At 44.6% G+C, this 19,645-nt stretch overlaps 1 protein-coding gene across 4 annotated transcripts in view; it reads left to right on the top strand.

Moving 5' to 3' along the window:
• Positions 1 to 19,645, top strand: part of bmpr1ba (bone morphogenetic protein receptor, type IBa) — a 164,817-nt gene that overhangs the window by 107,802 nt on the left and 37,370 nt on the right. For 3 of the 4 annotated variants that reach the window (XM_014172483.2, XM_014172486.2, XM_014172484.2), the window contains one exon: positions 2,697 to 3,004. In XM_014172483.2, coding sequence (XP_014027958.1) covers positions 2,926 to 3,004 — 79 coding nt within the window. In that variant the 5' untranslated portion in view covers positions 2,697 to 2,925. Of the gene's footprint in view, positions 1 to 2,696; positions 3,005 to 3,148; positions 3,168 to 19,645 lie in introns of those variants that run through there. The other variant, XM_014172487.2, reaches the window with a different exon arrangement.

Below are 19,645 nucleotides of genomic sequence, written 5' to 3'. Positions count from 1 at the left end.
CTCCTCCCCCAACCCCTCTGCTGGGCCCTTTCAGCCCGTCTGCCCTCATGCTGGGCCCTTGATGGATGCCCCCGCACTTCAGAGGGACAGTGTGTGAGGGCGGGGCGGGTACATAGTGTCCCAGCGTTTTGGAAAAGAGGTCCTCCTCCTCGCATGTAATCCTGCGCCTCGAGCAAATCACCGCTGACAGCCACACTGCCAAAGTGAGACCACAAATCACCGCTGACAGCCACACTGCCAAAGTGAGACCACAAATCACCGCTGACAGCCACACTGCCAAAGTGAGACCACAAATCACCGCTGACAGCCACACTGCCAAAGTGAGACCACAAATCACCGCTGACAGCCACACTGCCAAAGTGAAACCACAACTCAGTTGCCGCAGGCACCCACACAGCCGCAGGCACCCACACAGCCGCAGGCACCCACACAGCCGCAGACACACACACAGTCGCAGACACACACACACACAGTCGCAGACACACACACACACAGTCGCAGACACACACACACACAGTCGCAGACACACACACACACAGCCGCAGGCACCCACACAGCCGCAGGCACCCACACAGCCGCAGGCACCCACACAGCCGCAGGCACCCACACAGCCGCAGGCACACACACAGTCGCAGACACACACACAGTCGCAGGCACACACACAGTCGCAGACACACACAGTCACAGTCTCACACACACAGCCACACACACAGCCACACACACAGCCGCAGGCACCCACACACACAGTCACACAGACAGTCAGTCTCACACACACAGCCACACACACAGCTTGACGTTTACACATGCACTAACACACAAACATACACACACAGCCACACACACAGCTTGAAGTTTACACGTGTACTAACACACAATTATGTTGTTCCACTAACTGGTGAAAAGGAGGAAATCTCAGTTTGTAGAATCTTTTCTGGGGCTGGACATGCTGGAAGTTACATCTCGGTTGATTGGAGAGAACAGGGTGTGTTGGGGAGTGAGTTTAGGGGACCCAAAGTAGGGTAGAGGGGTACGGAGAAGAGGGGAGGGCGGGACTGTTTATTGGTGGAGTAATTTAGAAAGAGGGTGCCCATTTGTTAGCTGCTAATGACCAACGAGTGAAAAGAACAGAAGTCTGGTCGTGTAATGAACGGAAAAACAAATCTAGACAGGGAGAGGAGAAACGAGAGTTCACTAGACATCTGGGTGTCTGTGTTGTCCTCCTCTTTTGTGAATTGCTTTTGTTGTTTTGTTTTGTGCTGATGGGCAGTTTGGGTGCCTGTTGGTGTGCTTTGTGCCTCTCTTGGCTTCCTTCCCTCACTTGGCTCTCGTCGGAGACGGCGAGGTCTAAAGTAACAGTTGACGCCATAACAGCCTTCACAGAATACTCCCTCAGATCCACAGGCATGCATGTGCATACATTTGCACGTCTGCACACACACACAACACAGGGGCGCTAGTATGCTGGCACACACACACACACACAGCTCACAGTCAGGGCGTGCGTGAGTGTGTGTCAGAGGGGGCGAGGTCGTTTGTAGCTGTGTGGTAAAGGCCTTACAGGGAAAAGGAAATGGCCTGTTACTGTCTCACTCCATCTCTTTATTAATGGAAATGCTTTTGGCAGAGATGATGTCATCTCAGTTCTAACTACTCTGAATGTTTCTTCATGTGTAACCTGCTGTTTCATCCAGGGACCAATCCTGTGCTGCTGGAGCTGATCTAGGATCAGTTTGGACATTTTTCCCACTAATGATTTAAGGTTAGGGTCTTCCTGTCAACACACTGGTAGTAACACTGGAAGTAACACTGGAAGTAACACTGGTAGTAACACTGGTAGTAGTAACACTGGTAGTAGTAACACTGGTAGTAGTAACACTGGTAGTAGTAACACTGGTAGTAGTAACACTGGTAGTAGTAACACTGGTAGTAGTAACACTGGTAGTAGCAACACTGTAGTAGCAACACCGTAGTAGCAGCACATACAGATGTCTTCCCTTATAGTCAATCTCTCTAAAAGGTAATGTATTAATGTAGGACGTTGATTGAATCAATGGTTTATGCATACTGTTATGTACAATATTTGTGTGTGTCAATTGTCTTGAATTCAATAATTTAGTTTGTAGACTGATGTAGTGTTATGTTTTGATAAATTATATGCACATATTGATGAAACACAGCATAATTTGGAGGGGGAAAATAATGCCGAGCCAAACTGGTATCAACCACAGAGACAGAGGATCCCATTTGTTTTTCCACTGAGATCTCCTCCTGTTAATTTGCTTCACTACTTAACTGTGGGTGCCAGAGATTCTCACTGGCAGGTCCTCTGCTTGTTTTGAGAGGACGAGAATGTCCTCACCCCTCTCTTGCCCTTACTAACTTCCCCCTCCTCTCCCTTGTTCCTCTCCTCAACCCCTGACCTTCTCCATGGGCAACAGAAGCTCAGGGAGGTGTGAGAGGAGCAGGCAGAGGAGCAGGGTTAGTGGTGGGCGTTCCAGCCAGGCCAGGAGCGATCAGCTGCCGCTTTGTTGTCTTATCCACAAGGAGTCTGGGGAGGGAAGAGGGGGCTGGCCCTGGCCTTGCCAGCCCCACTACTACTACACACATACTGCACTGTGAGAGAGAGAAATGTAACTCCTCTCTCTCTCTCTCTCTCTCTCTCTCTCTCTCTCTCTCTCTCTCTCTCTCTCACACAGCTGGCCAGTCAGTGTGGAGCAGGAACAGTAATTGAGGCTGCTGTGTGTGCTGTGCAGAGTGGAGTTTCTCATACCATGGACAGAGAGGAGACACACACGCGCGCATTCCCCAGTCTCTGAGCACACACACAGGGGGGAGAGCGAGAACCAGGGAGTTGAGAGTTGTGTGGAGGCCGGAGCCTGAGGGAGTTCCCCCCTCATCTGTAGCCCGGCTAACAGTCCAGACACCATGCTGGTGCTGTGGGAAGGAGCACATTGGAGCCATCTCATTTTGCTTGGACTTTTGTCTCTGCGCTACCAGACCTACGGTGAGTACTACTGAGTGGACTAACACGCCGCTCCGTACACTCTATCTCGCTCTCTCTGTCTCTCTCTCTTTCTTTCACACTCACTCTCTCTCCTACACAGCTCTCCTCAGCCCCAGGGTTAGGGGTAGTCCCCAGGGGGACTCAGACTGGGGAACGATCCGTGGTAAGGGACCTGACACTTTCAGACTGGTCACACTATATATTGGATTGAAATATGTTGGGTGATATTTTACATATTAAGGATCGCATGTACGGTACAGTAGTCCAGGTGTGGAATGCTTTAAAGTCTATAGAGAATACACAGCTTCATTTGCCTTGCATGCTTTAATCAACGACAACATGGTATTTAGTTCCCTTCTCGTTTTGCTGGTATCGAAGTTGGCCTTTTCTCTATGGACTTGGATTTTAAAAATCGTCAATGACGCAGCCGAATACTTTTTTGTTTAAAGTTATCATTTTGATTTACAAAATTAAGTCTTGTTTAATTTATATTCACACAAATAATGATTAACACATTGCAATATTATATTGTTATAACATCTAGATTCAAGAATATATCCTCTTTTTAATGGAAGTAGGCTATTTGTTTTGGTGGATTGGAATGATAATTTTTGTGGATTACAGTAACAGATGAATTTAGAGAAAAATTAGGAAATTCTATCGGTCGCTATGACAAAGGTTAATCTTAAAAGCAAGGGTTGTTGGCTGCAAGCCGTTTACCAATTAGATGTATATTCTTGCTTGGGTCTGTCGTTCTATTTTTATTTATTGTAGTCATTGTAGTGGATTACAGTAACATCATTGTAGTGGATTACAGTAACAGTAGCTTTAAGGGAAATGTGAGTGAGCAGCCTGCTCTTGGTCCATGTTAGTTAGAGTTTGGGTTTGTTTAGCGGTGTGTAAGGCATCGTCCAGTGTCCCTGGCAGGCAGATAGATGGGGGTGTATTCATTTAGGAACCAAATGGGCAGAAACAAGGAGGGACCTACCTGAATTTGTCCAATAACTAATTAAATATTTTGCTACGGTCTGTACTAATGAATCCATCCCTGAGCAGTCGGTCAACCAGGCAGGGATCGCAGCTGTCTCCCACTTGTTTGACACACAGTTGGACTCCCAGCTTAAAAACCACTCAACCCTCCTTCTGCCAGGGCACACAATGATTGAGCTCACAGACACACACATACACACACTTCCACCACGCGAGTACATATACACACATGCAGTCTCACAAAACACACACGCAGTCATGAAACACACGAATGCACACAGACTCTCAAAGCACGAACGCATCTGCGCACATCCACACACAAAACACACACCCACACACAAAACACACACCCACACACAAAACACACACCCACACACAAAACACACAGGTTGCAGTGAGGGCACATCCTCTAAAAATTACATGTTCTACAAAAACCAGACGTTGTCCTATCAGGGAGTTCAATCTAACAGAATGAACCTGAAATGCTGACCAAGTTCTCTAAATGGTGCTTCTTATAGAAGAGACACTGCGTTCATAGACGTAAGGTACCTTGTGTTGTGTCTGGTTCTATGTAGAGCTTATGATGTGAACAGGCTTAGGTTGGTCTCTGTAATGTTAAATAAGAGTAAGTAGTCATACCCGTTCAGCGTAATGTATGTGTGTCCATAATGCACTGCTTTCTGTATGTTATACTTCTGTCATGTGCTGAAATGTAAGACAATCCACAACTTGCATTAAGTAGGCGACTACACTGTTTAGTACTGCAAACCAGCAATTATCCATACTACAAAACCTACTTTGTTTTCATTTAGTATTTCAGTTAACTCGATGAGTTAAGTCGTATTTGCTGATATTCAGGTATTTCTTTCTTGGTAATAATTTGTAACAAATTTCAGTTTTCTTTAGTCTCGGTTTACTATCACCAGCAGATAAATGAAACATATATACATTTATACATTTCAGGTCTCTCTTGGAAAAGAGATGTTATCTCAATGAGAATAAACCTGTGTATATATAAATAAAAAATACATTTATTTAGATCAATGAAATGAAACCCCATTGACTTGGTCAGCTTTTAAGCCTTCGCTTCTGTTTGATTGGGCCTAAACCCTTTATGTTCCTGGTCAATTTGACCTGTTGACCTGTAAGTAAATTAATATAGATATATGATTTTAACCTCCCAAAATATATTTGCTAGTAGCTGAGAATGTCGTCTTTTCATCCCATGAGTTGATCGACCCAACTGTTCAACATTGAGAGAAATGTTTGATTACTTTACCAAAGTCGTAAATGAATCAAATTGACATTTTATGATATTTGTGAATTTCTTTTCATTTTTTTTTGCCAAACTTCAGATCAATGTACCTCGGTCTCTGAACATCACAGGGAAAATATACGGTCCCACTTTATTTTGAGAGTCCAGATTTTCCATCTATACGGTACATTCGGAAAGTATTCAAACCCCATGAATTTTCCACATTTTGTTACGTTACAGCCTTTTTATAAATGAATTTTTACCCCTCATCAATCTACACACACTACCCCATACTGGCAAAGCAAAAACAGGTTTTTAGAAATTTCTGCAAAAAAACATTTACAGTTGAAGTCGTAAGTTTACATACCCCTTAGCCAAATACATTTCAACTCGGTATTTCACAATTCCTGACATTTAATCCTAGTAAAAAATCCCTGTCTTAGGTCAGTTAGGATCACCACTTTATGTTAAGAATGTGAAATGTCAGAATAATAGTAGGGAGAATGATTTATTTCAGATTTTATTTCTTTCATCACATTCCCAGTGGGTCAGAAGTTTACATACACTCAATTTGTATTTGGTAGCATTGCCTTTAAATTGTTTAGCTTGGGTCAAACGTTTCGGGTAGCCTTCCACAAGCTTCACACAATAAGTTATGTGAATTTTGGCCCATTCCTCCTGACAGAGCTGGTGTAACTGAGTCAGGTTTGTAAGCCTCCTTGCTCACACACACTTTTTCACTTCTGCCCACAAATTTTCTATGGGATTGAGGTCAGGGCTTTCTGATGGCCACTCCAATACCTTGACTTTGTTGTCCTTAAGCCATTTTGCCACAACTTTGGAAGTATGCTTGGGATCATTGTCCATTGGGAAGACCCATTTGCGACCAGGCTTTAACTTCCTGACTGATGTCTTGGTGTTGCTTCAATATATCCACATAATTTTCCTTCCCCATGAGCCATCTATTTTGTGAAGTGCCACCAGCCCCTCCTGCAGCAAAGCACAGCTTGCAAGCCTCCCCCTTTTTCCTCCAAACATAACGATGGTCATTATGGCCAAACAGTTGTATTTTTGTTTCATCAGACCAGAGAGCATTTCTCCAAAAGTACGACCTTTGTCCCCATGTGCAGTTGCAAACCGTAGTCTGGCTTTTTTATGACGGTTTTGGAGCAGTGGCTTCTTCCTTGCTGAGCGGCCTTTCAGGTTATGTCGATATAGGACTCGTTTTACTGTGGATATAGATACTTTTGTACCTGTTTCCTCCAGCATCTTCTCAAGGTCCTTTGCTGTTGTTCTGGGACTGATTTGCACTTTTTGCACCAAAGGACGTTCATTTCTAGGAGACAGAACGCGTCTCCTTCCTGAGCGATGTGACGGCTGCGTGGTCCTATGGTGTTTATACTTGCGTACTATTTTTTGAACAGATGAACGTGGTACCTTCGGGCGTTTGGAAATTGCTCCCAAGGATGAACCAGACTTGTGGAGGTCTACAATTTTTTTCTGAGGTCTTGGCTGATTTATTTTGATTTTCCCATGATGTCAAGCAAAGAAGCACTGAGTTTCAAGTTAGGCCTTGAAATACATCCACAGGTACACCTCCAATTGACTCAATTAGCCTATCAGAAGCTTCTAAAGGCATGACATAATTTTCTGGAATTTTCCAAGCTGTTTAAAGGCACAGTCAACTTAGTGTATGTAAACTTCTGACCCACTGAAATTGTGATACAGTGAAATAATATGTCTGTAAACAATTGCTGGAAAAATTACTTGTGTCATGCACGAAGCAGATGTCCTGATTGACTTGCTAAAACTAGTTGGCTAACAAGAAATTTGTAGAGTGGTTGAAAAACGAGTTTTAACCTAAGTGTATGTAAACTTCCGACTTCAACTGTACATAAGTATTTAGACCCTTTACTCAGTATTTTGTTGAAGCACCTTTGACAGTGAAAGCCTTTAGTCTTCTTGGGTACAAGCTTGGTACACCTGTATATGTAGAGTTTCTCCCATTCTTCACTGCGGTCCTCTCAAGCTCTGTCAGGCTGGATGGGGAGCGTCGCTGCACAGTTATTTTCAGGACCTTCCAGAGACCTTCCAGAGATCAAGTCCGGGCTCTGGCTGGGCCACTCAACGACATTCAGAGAATTGTCCCGAAGCTACTCCTGCGTTGTCTTGGCTGTGTGCTTAGGGTCGTTGTCCTGTTGGGAGATAAACCTTCTCTCCAGTCTAAGGTCCTGAGCGATCTAAAGCAGATTTTCATCAAGGATCTCTCTGTACTTTGCTCCGTTCACCTTTCCCTCGATCCTGACTACTCTCCCAGTTCCTGCTCCTGAAAAACACTGTGAAAGCATTATGCTGCCGCCATCATGCTTAACCATGTTTCCTCCAGACTTGACTCTTGGCATTCAGGCCAAAGTTTCATCAGACCAGAGAATCTTGTTTCTCATGATCTGAGTGTCCTTTAGGTGCCTTTTGGCAAACTCCAAGTGGGCTTTCGTGGCTTTTACTGAGGAGTGGCTTCCGTCTGGCCACTCTACCATAAAGTCCTGATTGGTGGAGTGTTGCATAGATGGTTGTCCTTCTGGAAGGTTCTCCCATCTCCACAGAGGAACTCTAGAGCTCCCTGACCAAGGCCCTTCACCCCCGATTGCTCAGTTTGGCCGGGCGGCCAGCTCTAGGTAGTCTTGGTGGTTCCAAACTTCTTCCATTGAAGAATGATGGAGGCCACTGTGTTCTTGGGAACCTTCAATGCTGCAGACATTTTTTGTTACCCTTCCCCAGATCTGTGCCTTGACACAACCCTGTCTCTGAGCTCTACGGACAATTCCTTTGACCTCATGGCTTGGTTTTTGCTCTGACATGCACTGTCAACTGTAGGACCTTTATAGAGACAGGTGTGTGTTTTTCCAGATCATGTCCAATCAATTGAATTTAGCACAGGTGGACTCCAATCAAGTTGTAGAAACATCTCAAGGATGATCAATGGAAACAGGATGCACCTGAGCTCAAGTTCAAGTCTCATAGCAAAGGGTCTGAATATTTATGTAAATAAGGTATTTCTGTTTTTTTTATAAATTTGCATAAATGTATAAAAACCTGTTCGCTTTGTCATTATGGAGTATTGTGTGTAGATGAGGGAAATATGTATTTAATCCATTTTAGAATAAGGCTGTAACATAACAAAATGTGGAAAAAGTGAAGGGGACTTTCCGAATGCACTGTAGTTCTACAGATGGTCATATTACGAACAAACTGTTGATAAGCAACTGCTTGTTACGGTTAAAGTTATGGTAAGGTTTAAATAAGGGTTAAGGTTAGGGTAAGGGTTAGAGCTAGGCTTAGGTTTAGGGTTAGTAGATAGTTAGTTGAAATGTTGTTGATAGCCCCCTTTCTGCTCTACAGACTATCCAAATAGTGTTACCAAACATATTTATGTCCTTGTGATCATCATGGTTAGAGCTTTACTTCACAGAATACAATTTGTCTCTAGCACAAAAGTCAAGGTCAAATTTACTTCAGACCAGTGTTCCTCAACCTCTGAGTCATAGGGAAATCATACATATATCTATGTGATCAGCAAGGTTTCACCATTCCTGTGCAGAAAGCAGCTTGTTTCTAGGACACACCATTCTAAAGTTCTTTAGGTCAGAATGAAGATGCAGGGGTCAAATTGCAGGTCAAATTTACACAGATCATCATGGATGTCACTTTTCCTTTACCAGGTCAATTAAAAAAAAAAAATGTATTTTTTTAAATGACATGTTTTACAAGTTTCAGACTCACAGTTAGGGATGTAGATGAAGGGTTATGGTGAAGAAATTACGTAAAATAGTATTTTAGTGATTTCAAACTCTGTTCTGGGTCAAATTGACCCTGAACATAAGGGAAGGGTTAAGCTTTTGTTAAGGATACAAACATTAAACTGGTTAAATGTTTTCATTTCTACACTCAAGGCCTTGTGTCCAAATGTTTGTACTGTAGAGCACCCTGTCAAGAACCAGACATAGGTTCACCGATTTTAAAATGGGAGTTCTACCAAGACCACTTGAAATGTGCCTTTGACTTTAGATAGACTAAATCGATGGGTAGAATGGACGTGTAAGCATCCCCCATTTCCTCTTATGACTTGTTTAACTATCTCTTTCCTCTGCCTGTCTTCTTGGCCTTTTCATTATTCTGTCTGGCTTTCTTTTTTCTTCACACTTCTCCAACTTCATTATGGAGGGAAAGTGTCAATGGTGGCAGGAAGAACAGTAGCCATCTGTTAGAACAGTAGCCATTAGTTTCATCAGTTCAGTGTGTGTAGTACGCAACTTTACTATCATCAGTTTCATCAGTTCAGTGTGTGTAGTACGCAACTTTACTATCATCAGTTTGGAATGCAGATTCTGTCCCACTAAATCATTTCAGCAGGCTACTGATTGCTCATTGGCTCTAAGCAGCTGGCTACTGATTGCTCATTGGCTCGATCTAGTGAAACATCCCATTATTCGAATCTCATCAACATGATGTGTTGCTTCAGCGGGAGGACAGTAGTAGCTATGCCTGAGTTGATTCATTCCTAGTATGGGGGAAATACAGCAGGGATTCATGCTGCTGTTATTGTAGCTACTTATGTACCCAACTATTGTCAGGTTCGAGGGCTTTGAAATGAAATGACGTGAACTACAAGAGCAGCCTATTCAGGGATACAATAGAATGACTGTTTTCCCCAAGGGAACTTCAGTTGTTGCAAGGCGATAAGATGTTAAGATATTAAATAAACATATAACAGCACAATTCCCTCATAACATATACAAAAAAAAAGCTATACAAGGTATAAACAAGATAAATATAGGTCACAATGAGGTTTGAGGACTAGCATGGGAAAACACTACTACTGCTACGTTAGTGCACCCCCTGCAGGTCAGCCAGTATGGTTCACCCTTGCCGCCAGCCAGTCAGCATCAGCCTCCAACAGGTTGGAACAAGGTTAAATGAGTGGTTTAACTGACTATAGAGTTCAACGTGAGTCATAAAGAAAAATATTTGGCCTGGTGAAATGTGAAGACTTGAGAGTTTGAGGAGAATGGCTACAGAGAGATGTTTCCCTATCCCTTCAGGTAGTCGACTGAATTCACAGAGGAGAGAGTCTCCCCTGTCTGAGGAGAGAGGAGAGAGTCTCCCCTGTCTGAGGAGAGAGGAGAGAGTCTCCCCTGTCTGAGGAGAGAGGAGAGAGTCTCCCCTGTCTGAGGAGAGAGGAGAGAGTCTCCCCTGTCTGAGGAGAGAGGAGAGAGTCTCCCCTGTCTGAGGAGAGAGGAGAGAGTCTCCCCTGTCTGAGGAGAGAGGAGAGAGTCTCCCCTGTCTGAGGAGAGAGGAGAGAGTCTCCCCTGTCTGAGGAGAGAGGAGAGAGTCTCCCCTGTCTGAGGAGAGAGTCTCCCCTGTCTGAGGAGAGAGTCTCCCCTGTCTGAGGAGAGAAGAGAGAGTCTCCCCTGTCTGAGGAGAGAAGAGAGAGTCTCCCCTGTCTGAGGAGAGAGGAGAGAGTCTCCCCTGTCTGAGGAGAGAGGAGAGAGTCTCCCCTGTCTGAGGAGAGAGTCTCTCCTGTCTGAGGAGAGAGTCTCTCCTGTCTGAGCATAGAGTCTCTCCTGTCTGAGGAGAGAGTCTCCCCTGTCTGAGGAGAGAGTCTCCCCTGTCTGAGGAGAGAGGAGAGAGTATCCCCTGTCTGAGGAGAGAGGAGAGAGTCTCCCCTGTCTGAGGAGAGAGTCTCCCCTGTCTGAGGAGAGAGTCTCCCCTGTCTGAGGAGAGAGGAGAGAGTCTCCCCTGTCTGAGGAGAGAGTCTCCCCTGTCTGAGGAGAGAGTCTCCCCTGTCTGAGGAGAGAGGAGAGAGTCTCCCCTGTCTGAGGAGAGAGGAGAGAGTCTCCCCTGTCTGAGGAGAGAGGAGAGAGTCTCCCCTGTCTGAGGAGAGAAGAGAGAGTCTCCCCTGTCTGAGGAGAGAGTCTCCCCTGTCTGAGGAGAGAGTCTCCCCTGTCTGAGGAGAGAGGAGAGAGTCTCCCCTGTCTGAGGAGAGAAGAGAGAGTCTCCCCTGTCTGAGGAGAGAGTCTCCCCTGTCTGAGGAGAGAGAGGAGAGAGTCATTCTAAGCATTTTAGCCTTGAGCATGTCTCAGCTATGCTATTGTGTCTTATGTGAATGACCAGGGCCCCTATTCATTAATTGTTTCAAAGTAGGAGTGTTGATCTATGATCAGTTTAGACTTTTAGAGCATAATGAATAAGACTACAAGGACAGGAGGGACCTGGTCCTATATCAGCACTTCTACTCTGAGATTCTTCATGAATACGGGCCCAGAAGCACAATGTTTCGTTTATGAAAAAGACAAAGAGCGAGGGGAAAGAAGGCGACGACGCACAAAGCTATTGGTACCTCAGGCCAGCACAAGACTAGCCCTGAGAGGAAGCGGTTAGTTTACATTTCATTGTCCATGTGGAAACGGCACCATAGGATCAGTTTTCATATTCAAAGGACTGCAGTTGCTTGTCTTTTGCCACTACTCGTTAATGAGTTACTGTTATTTTTTTGGCAAAATGTCCAAATATCCTATTGTGTGGTTGAGTTTTTTTTAATGGTTTTGTCCTTAAAGTAATACAGGTTTTAGTTTAACTGAGTTGATCTGTTTGGCATAACGGTGTTAGGTTTCACATGGAACTTTCCTAATTCTAAACTGTAAAATAAACTACAGAATGAACTGTAATAAATCTCCAGACAAACAACAACCGAGGTGTTGGACTGTAATAATATATTGTTTTAATCAATAGCTTTATAAAGAACCAAATAGTGGAAGACAGAAGTGTCCCACCCACTGGTGAGACCTGGATCACCTTATTTTTAACCTCATTACATGTACATAGCAATTCAATAGTAGTTTATTAGAGTAAATTACCGTAATCACAATGCAGATGCTACTTCATATTGTTGTCCTTGTGTTGTTGTCAACAGGTCATTTAGGTTGTCTGCAATGCAGCCTTATTCCCTTATGAAGCCCCATTATTATAAGGCACTGCATCTCAGTGCTAGAGGCGTCACTATAGACCCTGGTTCGATTCCAGGCTGTATCACAACTGTCAGGGGAGTCCCATAGGGTGGCGCACAATAGGCCCAGGGTCATCTGGGTTAGGGGTTGGCTGGGGTAGGCCGTCATTGTAAATAAGAATTTGTTCTTAACTGACTTGCCTAGTTAAATAAAGGTTAAAAAAATACAAAATTCTACCACACTCTGACTACAAAGGCATAATCATTTCAAAAGGATTGTTTCAGAAGAAAAAAGAGAGCGAGAGAATGAAAGGGAGGAAGAGGGAGAGAAGGTGAGAGAGGGAAAGTGAGGGCGCTGTTCTGTGCTCCTCAGAGCTTGTTGGTCCAGTGGCTTCCTGACAGGATGTGTCTCGGGTTCCCCTCAGTAGAACCTGACACCCAGCCGTTCAGATGTGCAGCTCCGCTGGCCAGCCCAGGGCCCCAGGAGTGAGGAGGGTTGTCCTGGGGTGAGCATGCCGGAGCCTGGGGCCCAGAGCACCTGTGGCTCTCTAATAACCAGGGGAAAAGGAAAGGGAAGGAGAGGGGGGACTAGGTATTAAGGGGCATTACATCCTGTAACATATACCCCCTTAGATTAACTGTCCTCATCTTCTTCTTAGGGTTCAGCTGGTGCTGAAACGCTAACATATCCCATGTTTTGCTATAGACTGGTCTGTGGGAATGTTTTGCTGTAGACTGGTCTGTGGGAATGTTTTGCTGTAGACTGGTCTGTGGGAGTGTTTTGCTGTAGACTGGTCTGTGGGAGTGTTTTGCTGTAGACTGGTCTGTGGGACTGTTTTGCTGTAGACTGGTCTATGGGAGTGTTTTGCTGTAGACTGGTCTGTGGGAGTGTTTTGCTATAGACTGGTCTGTGGGAGTGTTTTTCTATTTGCTGGTCTGTGGGAGTGTTTTTCTATTGGCTGGTCTGTGGGAGTGTTTTTCTATTGGCTGGTCTGTGGGAGCGTTTTTCTGTAGGATACTCTGTGGGAGTGTTTTGCTATAGGATACTCTGTGGGAGTGTTTTGCTATAGACTGGTCTGTGGGAGTGTTTTTCTATTGGCTGGTCTGTGGGAGTGTTTTTCTATTGGCTGGTCTGTGGGAGCGTTTTTCTGTAGGATACTCTGTGGGAGTGTTTTGCTATAGGTTGTTCTGTGGGAGTGTTTTGCTATAGGTTGTTCTGTATGAGTGTTTTGCTATAGACTGGTCTGTGGGAGTGTTTTGCTATAGACTGGTCTGTGGGTCGTGTTTTTCTATTGGCTGGTCTGTGGGAGCGTTTTCTGTAGGATACTCTGGGAGTGTTTTGCTATAGACTGGTCTGTGGGAGTGCTTTGCTATAGGTTGGTCTGTGGGAGCATTTTGCTGTTGGCTGGTCTGTGGGAGTGTTTTCCTATAGGATACTCTGTGGGAGTGTTTTGCTATAGTGTACTCTGTAGGCTACTCTGTGGGAGTGTTTTGCTGTAGACTACTCTGTGGGAGTGTTTTGCTACTACAGGCTACTCTGTGGGAGTGTTTTGCTATAGTGTACTCTATAGGCTACTCTGTGGGAGTGTTTTGCTATAGTGTACTCTAGGCTACTCTGTGGGAGTGTTTTGCTATAGTGTACTCTATAGGCTACTCTGTGGGAGTGTTTAGATGTAGTGTACTCTGGGAGTGTTTTGCTATAGGATACTCTGTGGGAGTGTTTTGCTATAGTGTACTCTAGGCTACTCTGTGGGAGTGTTTTGCTATAGGCTACTCTGTGGGAGTGTTTTGCTATAGTGTACTCTATAGGCTACTCTGTGGGCATGCTTTGCTGTAGGCTACTCTGTGGGAGTGTTTTGCTATTGGCTGGTCTGTAGGAGTGTTTTGCTGTTGGCTGGCCTGTGGGAGTGTTTTCCTATAGGATACTCTGGGAGTGTTTTGCTATAGGATACTCTGTGGGAGTGTTTTGCTATAGTGTACTCTATAGGCTACTCTGTGGGAGTGTTTTGCTGTAGGCTACTCTGTGGGAGTGTTTTGCTATAGTGTACTCTATAGGCTACTCTGGGAGTGTTTTGCTGTAGGCTACTCTGTGGGAGTGTTTTGCTATAGTATACTCTATAGGCTACTCTGTGGGAGTGTTTTGCTATAGTATACTCTATAGGCTACTCTGTGGGAGTGTTTTGCTATAGTATACTCTATAGGCTACTCTGTGGGAGTGTTTTGCTATAGTATACTCTATAGGCTACTCTGTGGGAGTGTTTTGCTATAGTATACTCTATAGGCTACTCTGTGGGAGTGTTTTGCAACAGGATACTCTGTGGGAGTGTTTTGCTATATTATACTCTATAGGCTACTCTGGGGGAGTGTTTTGCTGTAGGCTACTCTGTGGGAGTGATACAAATCTCCCTTTTAATCAGGAACTAGTTGGGAGATGGGAGACTACTAAATGATGGGGCTTAATTCTCCTGGATGACATTTCCCCTAGGTACCGATCCAGGATCTGCTTCCCCTCCCCCAATCCTAACCTTAACCGTTATTGGGGGAAATGCAAAACTGAACCAAGATCAAGGCAACTTCCAAGCTTAATAACAAGGGGACAAGTAGACATGGAAAGCAGCAGAAACTGCACCCCTCCAGGACAGTGTTAGTTAGGACATCACTGAGAGGGGAGTACAGATAGATGAGAGGGTAGACAATGAGGCCTTTATGGTGGGGGGGTGCTTGGTGGTAGGTAGGGAAGAAGGGGTAGTTCGATTAAGGGAATGTGTCTGTTTTTGACATGGTTTTAGTAGCCAATTCATGCAAAACCAAAAATAAGGACTCCGGGAAGTCGTTTTGGACACTCGCATCAATATGAGTAAGCGAGGACTTTTCAGGACTCTCATTCAGAATGTCATTGTTTATCAAAGCAATCGGTGGTGGTAGTGGATGGATAGACACAACGTTGAGAGTGACCATCCTCCCCTGCTGCTCTCCGTATTATTCCTTTTCTCCTCGACATGGCTCAGTTACTCCTCCCAGAGCCGGAGCCATCCGTCCGGACCTGACACTTCCTTTTTGGCTTGGACAGGGCTCTCTCTTCCCCGTCCAGAAAAACTTTGCTCACCAGCTCTCACTGTCTCTCTCTCTCTCACGCGCTTTCTATTTCTCTTTCTGTCTCTCTCTGTCTGTCTCTCTGTCTGTCTGTCTCTCTGTCTGTCTGTCTCTCTGTCTCTTTCTCTCATGCTCTTTCTATCTCTGTCTCTCTCTCTCTCTCTCTCGCTCTGCTCACCAGCTCTCACTGTCTCTCTCTCTCACACGCTTTCTATTTCTCTTTCTGTCTCTCTCTGTGTCTCTCTGTGTCTCTGTGTGTCTCTGTGTGTCTCTCTGTGTGTCTCTCTCTGTGTCTCTGTGTGTCTCTCTGTGTCTCTGTGTGTCTCTGTGTGTCTCTCTCTGTCTCTCTCTGTGTCTCTCTGTGTCTCTCTGTGTCTCTGTGTGTCTCTGTGTCTCTGTGTGTCTCTCACCCTCTTTCACTCTAGTTTTTTCTGAATGTTTCTCTTCAGGTGTTTGTTCTCCTGTCAAGGTCAGTACACAGTATGTTCAGTGTTTGTTTTGAAACAAATTTCATGAATAAAATGGAAATGTACACTTGGCTAGACAGAAAAGAAAGCAAATGTTACAATAGGCACCATAATATCACTTCCTAAACCTGCACAATAATATCTCTTTCTAAACCTGCACAATAATATCTCTGTCTAAACATGCACCATAATATCTCTGTCTAAACATGCACCATAATATCTCTGTCTAAACATGCACCATAATATCTCTGTCTAAACATGCACCATAGACCAGTTGATAATCCACAGCCATTCCCTGTAGTTTAGATGACCACTCACTGTTCCTCCTCATATTAGGATACCGAACCAGTGAGGACTGTGTGTCCTGCCTGCCTGTCTGTGCTTTGAGATGAGGTCACCGACCATGTGTACTGGAGGAGTTGAGTCTGTGAGGAGATCTATAGGCTTAGGGACAGGGCTGACTGATGGACAGGGCTGACTGATGGACAGGAGGCAGGTGCAGACCCAAGCTGCCTGCCACCGCTCTGCTGTGAGGACGCTGTGCCTTCCCACTCTGCCCTGCGCCCTGGCCTGCTCACACAGTGTGAAAGTGTGGTGGTGGTGAAGCTCCACTGTGAGCCTGCCTTAACATGGTGTAGAGAGGGGGACAGAGGGAGGCACGGTACAGTAGCTTGTAGGGCTGTTGTTTTTTAGGGCTGGTGGGGGGCACATTGACTGAACATCTAATCAAATGGCTACCCAGACTATTTGCATTGCCCACCCCCCCCTCTTTTACGCTGCTGCTATGCTCTGTTATTATCTATGCATAAGTCACTTTAATAACTCTACCTACATGTACATATTACCTCGACTAACCGGTGCCCCCGCACATTGAGTCTTCCCTGTGACTCAGTTGGTAGAGCATGGTGTGTGCAACGCCAGGGTTGTGGGTTCGATTCCCACGGGAGGCCAGTACAATATTTTTTTTTTATTTAAATGCATGAAATTAAATGTATGCATTCACAACTGTAAGTTGCTCTGTATAAGAGCGTCTGCTAAATGACTAAAATGTAAATGTAAATTGACTCTGTACCGGTACCCCCTGTATATAGTCTCACTATTGTTATTTTACTTTAATTATTTGTTACTTTTATTTCTTATTTTTCTTTAGGTATTTTTCTTAAAACTGCATTGTTGGTTAAGGGTTTGTCAGTAAGCATTTCACTGTAAGGCGCATGTGACGAATAGAATTTTGATTTGATAGGTTAGTGAGTGTTGACGAGGCAACGCTGTCATGTTGCTGTTGTATCGTCTTACCGGCCAAGAAGACATTCAAAGTACGCGTCCACAATGGCACCCTATTCCCTATATAGCGTAGTACTTTTGACCAGGGGCCTATGGAGTATGTATGAGGTAGTGTACCATCTGGTGAGCCAACAACACTACTGCTGATTCCCGGTGGCGGTGAAACCTTAGTCAGATATCTGGTGTCTTCTCTCAGCTCGCTGTGCCAGGAACTACCTCTGTTTAGTTCACACAGTCCCACCCTTTCAACCCTGTTTTCACCCCTAAACACCACTACTCCTAATGACACATAATGAGTTGTGTATCCTGACCTTAGCTCACCCCAAGGAATCTTAAACCTTCTGTATGAAATGTGGTTGGAATTGCATTAAAGAGGGGTCATGTCTCTTTAACCTACTGGAGAAGGTACAGTACCTCAGGACAGCATCATATTCTCTTCAAAGCCAACGAGGCTCTGTTTAGGTTTAGGTTCAGGCTCAGGCTTAGGCTCAGGCTCAGGTTTATTAGAACATCTTGGTACATGCAGAACACATACATATAATGTGATGTCATACAATATCAAAAACAGGTCAAATTATATGATCTGCCTATAAGGACTAGATGTTCCTAGATATGATCTGCCTATAAGGACTAGATGTTCCTAGATATGATCTGCCTATAAGGACTAGATGTTCCTAGATATAATATGCCTATAAGGACTAGATGTTCCTAGATATGATATGCCTATAAGGACTAGATGTTCCTAGATATGATCTGCCTATAAGGACTAGATGTTCCTAGATATGATCTGCCTATAAGGACTAGATGTTCCTAGATATGATCTGCCTATAAGGACTAGATGTTCCTAGATATGATCTGCCTATAAGGACTAGATGTTCCTAGATATAATATGCCTATAAGGACTAGATGTTCCTAGATATGATCTGCCTATAAGGACTAGATGTTCCTAGATATGATCTGCCTATAAGGACTAGATGTTCCTAGATATGATCTGCCTATAAGGACTAGATGTTCCTAGATATGATCTGCCTATAAGGACTAGATGTTCCTAGATATGATCTGCCTATAAGGACTAGATGTTCCTAGATATGATCTGCCTATAAGGACTAGATGTTACTAGATATGATCTGCCTATAAGGACTAGATGTTCCTAGATATGATCTGCCTATAAGGACTAGATGTTACTAGATATGATATGCCTATAAGGCATCACTAAATCATACGCAGTGCGTCATCAAAGTCATACACAGGACAACCAATAAGCATACCACTAACTGGGTAAATAGGCATGTCAAACGTTTGAGTGAATTACAGCACCCTGCAATTGGTACCTTATCCTGGTAGTAGGTTGGGGAATGACCACCAGCAGTGGACCTTAAGTAGGTGCGTCAGAGCAGCTAAAAGACACATTGTTTGTTCAGTGAGATAGAGCAGAGGCAGACTGGAGCCGTTGGCCATGATATGTGAGTTTGGAAATGGGAAAGTAATCATAGGGGGAGACAGTGGGTCGGAGAGGGACTGTAAACACTAACTCACCGGCCCCCGCTGCCGTCTGTGTGAACACACACTGTTCACACACACACTGTTCACACTGCGTGGAGGGGAAGGGAAACAGCGCAGGCCGTAAATGGATGGAAAATGGCTGTTTAAGCGTGTGTTGATGACTACGGCTCCACTGTCCTCGGAGTGTCTGGGAAATAAACACTGGCTAGCAGTAATATTACCACCCACCCAAAACACACACCTCCCTCCTCCCCTGGCCTCCCTTAGCTACCCAGGCCTTTCAGAGCCTCTGGATTGATCCCAAATAGCACCCTATGCCCTATATAGTGCACTTCTTTTGCCCAGAGCCCTAGGAGCCTTGGTCAAAAGTAGTGCACTAGAAAGGGAATAGGGTGACGTTTGGGATGCAGACGGTCTCTTTGAAGAGCAGTCCAATTGAGATGATATTACTCAGTTAAGCATCATTAAAGGAAGTACCTGCACAGCTGACAAAGCAAGTAAGCTATAATTCCTACTGCCCTGCGGGCAAGAGGTGTCCTGGAAGATAAGCTCACGGTTTTGTGTGTGGATTGTTTTGTTATGGTTTGAAAAGGGCAGTTTGAGGAAAAAGGCTAATGCTTTCAAACCATTTCCATAAAGACTGGGGCTAGAGGGGATTAAAGCCATCACCACAAGCCGAGGGAAAGCTAATGACTGGTATTGATATTTCAGACCAGGCCTCATACCACATTTAACCAAGTCATATCAACAAATGCTGCTACTTCTAGCCTCTATCTTTATACATCTCCTGGGGCCGTATATGTATCAAGTGTCTCAGAGTAGGAGTGCTGATCTAGGATCAGGTCCCCCTTTTCCATATAATGTTGTTCTTTATCATCTAAAAGGCACAACTGATCCTAGACAATTTGTGAATAGTTTCACTGGTATGTTCCTTCACTTGATCCATTGTCTGGTCCTCTACAGCATATTAATGGGCTGTGTTAGTCTGTTTCTAATCTAATCACCACTAAGTCAATCTGGACATGGTTCTCTCCAACACAGGCAGG

The sequence above is a fragment of the Salmo salar genome, chromosome ssa24, assembly GCF_905237065.1.
Source record: "Salmo salar chromosome ssa24, Ssal_v3.1, whole genome shotgun sequence".
Taxonomy (NCBI): Eukaryota; Metazoa; Chordata; class Actinopteri; order Salmoniformes; family Salmonidae; genus Salmo; species Salmo salar.
This window is presented reverse-complemented; position numbering and strand designations above follow the sequence as displayed.